This window comes from Monoraphidium neglectum (assembly GCF_000611645.1).
Source record: "Monoraphidium neglectum strain SAG 48.87 unplaced genomic scaffold scaffold04325, whole genome shotgun sequence".
NCBI lineage: Eukaryota > Viridiplantae > Chlorophyta > Chlorophyceae > Sphaeropleales > Selenastraceae > Monoraphidium > Monoraphidium neglectum.
Genome location: NW_014009304.1, coordinates 3,539 through 4,877, shown reverse-complemented (window position 1 = coordinate 4,877; position 1,339 = coordinate 3,539). Strand labels below are relative to the sequence as shown.

The window sequence follows — 1,339 nt, the reverse complement described above, 5'->3', positions numbered from 1 at the left end:
GTCTTGTCAATAGTTGGAGGTCGCCTGGGGGCCCTGTCACAGGGTCTGTCTTTCTGTGATGGCGAAGCGCCCGTCCATGCGGCCGCCCGACGGGGCCCACCGCCCCCAGCACATGACGGCTGCCGGTCTCTCATCTGCTGCACCGAATAGAAGCGCCAGCACCACCGGAGGGCGGGCTGTGCCGAAAACACCAGCGCCCTCCCCTCGGACTGCCCGAGAATAGAATCGCGTCGCCTCCGCCAACCGCGGCCGCCGGCCCCCCACCCCCCGCCTCGCCTGTCACACGCGATTTGCGCCAGCTGCAGCGCCCTCAGCCAGGCCTCGGCCACGGCCTGGCCCTGCGATTGGTTGGTGTCGGTGCAAACATCTTATCCATCTCATCCGAACGCCGTGCTGCATCTCACCCCACTGAAAGAAAAGCAGACCCCGAACCCCCCGCGCCGCGTGGCGCGGCCTGGCTCCGCCGGAAGCGCTGCATGCCGCTCAGGACCGGCGGCAGTCCGGCGCTCTGGCGGCGCAGTCCGGGCCCCCCGGGCAGTCCCACGCTGCGCCCGCGGCAGCGGCCACGCTTGGCCCTGGCGGGGCTCAGGGTCGGCCCGTGCCGGCCGGGGGCCCGTCGCAGCAGACCCTCCGCGCAGCTGCCCGCGCCGCTGGCTGCTGGATTCAGCCAAGGCCAGGCTTTGCGATTTACAAACACCCTTCGGCGCAAGACGCCTGCCCGCCCGCCCAAAACTGTGATCATCTGGTGCCCACCCCTTCAAGGTTGCGCAGAGTGTAATGGATGCTCTGCGCCGCGAGCGTGTCCAGCCCTGCTACGGGCAGCGACTGCTCCACCGGCCAGACCAGCGGCCGCCCCTTGCGCGCCGCGCGCCGCAGCACGCGTAGCGCGCCGGCGGCGGCGCCGCGGGCGGCGCCGGCGAGGTGCATGGCGGGCGGCTGCGGCCTGGGCGCGCTGCCGGAAGGCGGCGTGCAAACGCGGCTGTGTCGGATTGGCGGGGGCGCGCTCCTGGGAGCCTGGCAGGCGTGAGAATATTGATGTGAATACTGATATAGTTTTCAGCTGGCAAGACTCGCAGATAGACCCAGCCAGCGCGATCTGTGATCTGCACACACCGATCGCAGATATTATAAAACCGTGGTGATGGAACCGGTGTATCATTGATTATGAAGACTCGAGACCTTGACAAGGCGACAATTGACCAGACCTGGCAGCACCGCGCCGCCACCACCGCCGCAGCTTGGAGCTCAGCTGCCGTGAAAGGCTGCTCGACTTGCGGCCCCCATACCGCCCTTCGCGAGCATTGACCTGATTTAGGCTTCCCAATGACGTGTGAGTCTG

At 67.7% G+C, this 1,339-nt stretch overlaps 1 protein-coding gene across 1 annotated transcript; it reads right to left on the bottom strand.

The window, feature by feature from the left end:
• Positions 1–753: 753 nt before the first annotated feature.
• On the bottom strand, positions 754–927 carry MNEG_14208 (hypothetical protein; the record flags this gene model as incomplete). The annotated part of the gene is made up of 1 exon (XM_014037321.1): positions 754–927. A coding segment is annotated over one exon (174 nt), but the record flags the coding sequence as incomplete, so codon positions are not given.
• Positions 928–1,339: the final 412 nt, after the last annotated feature.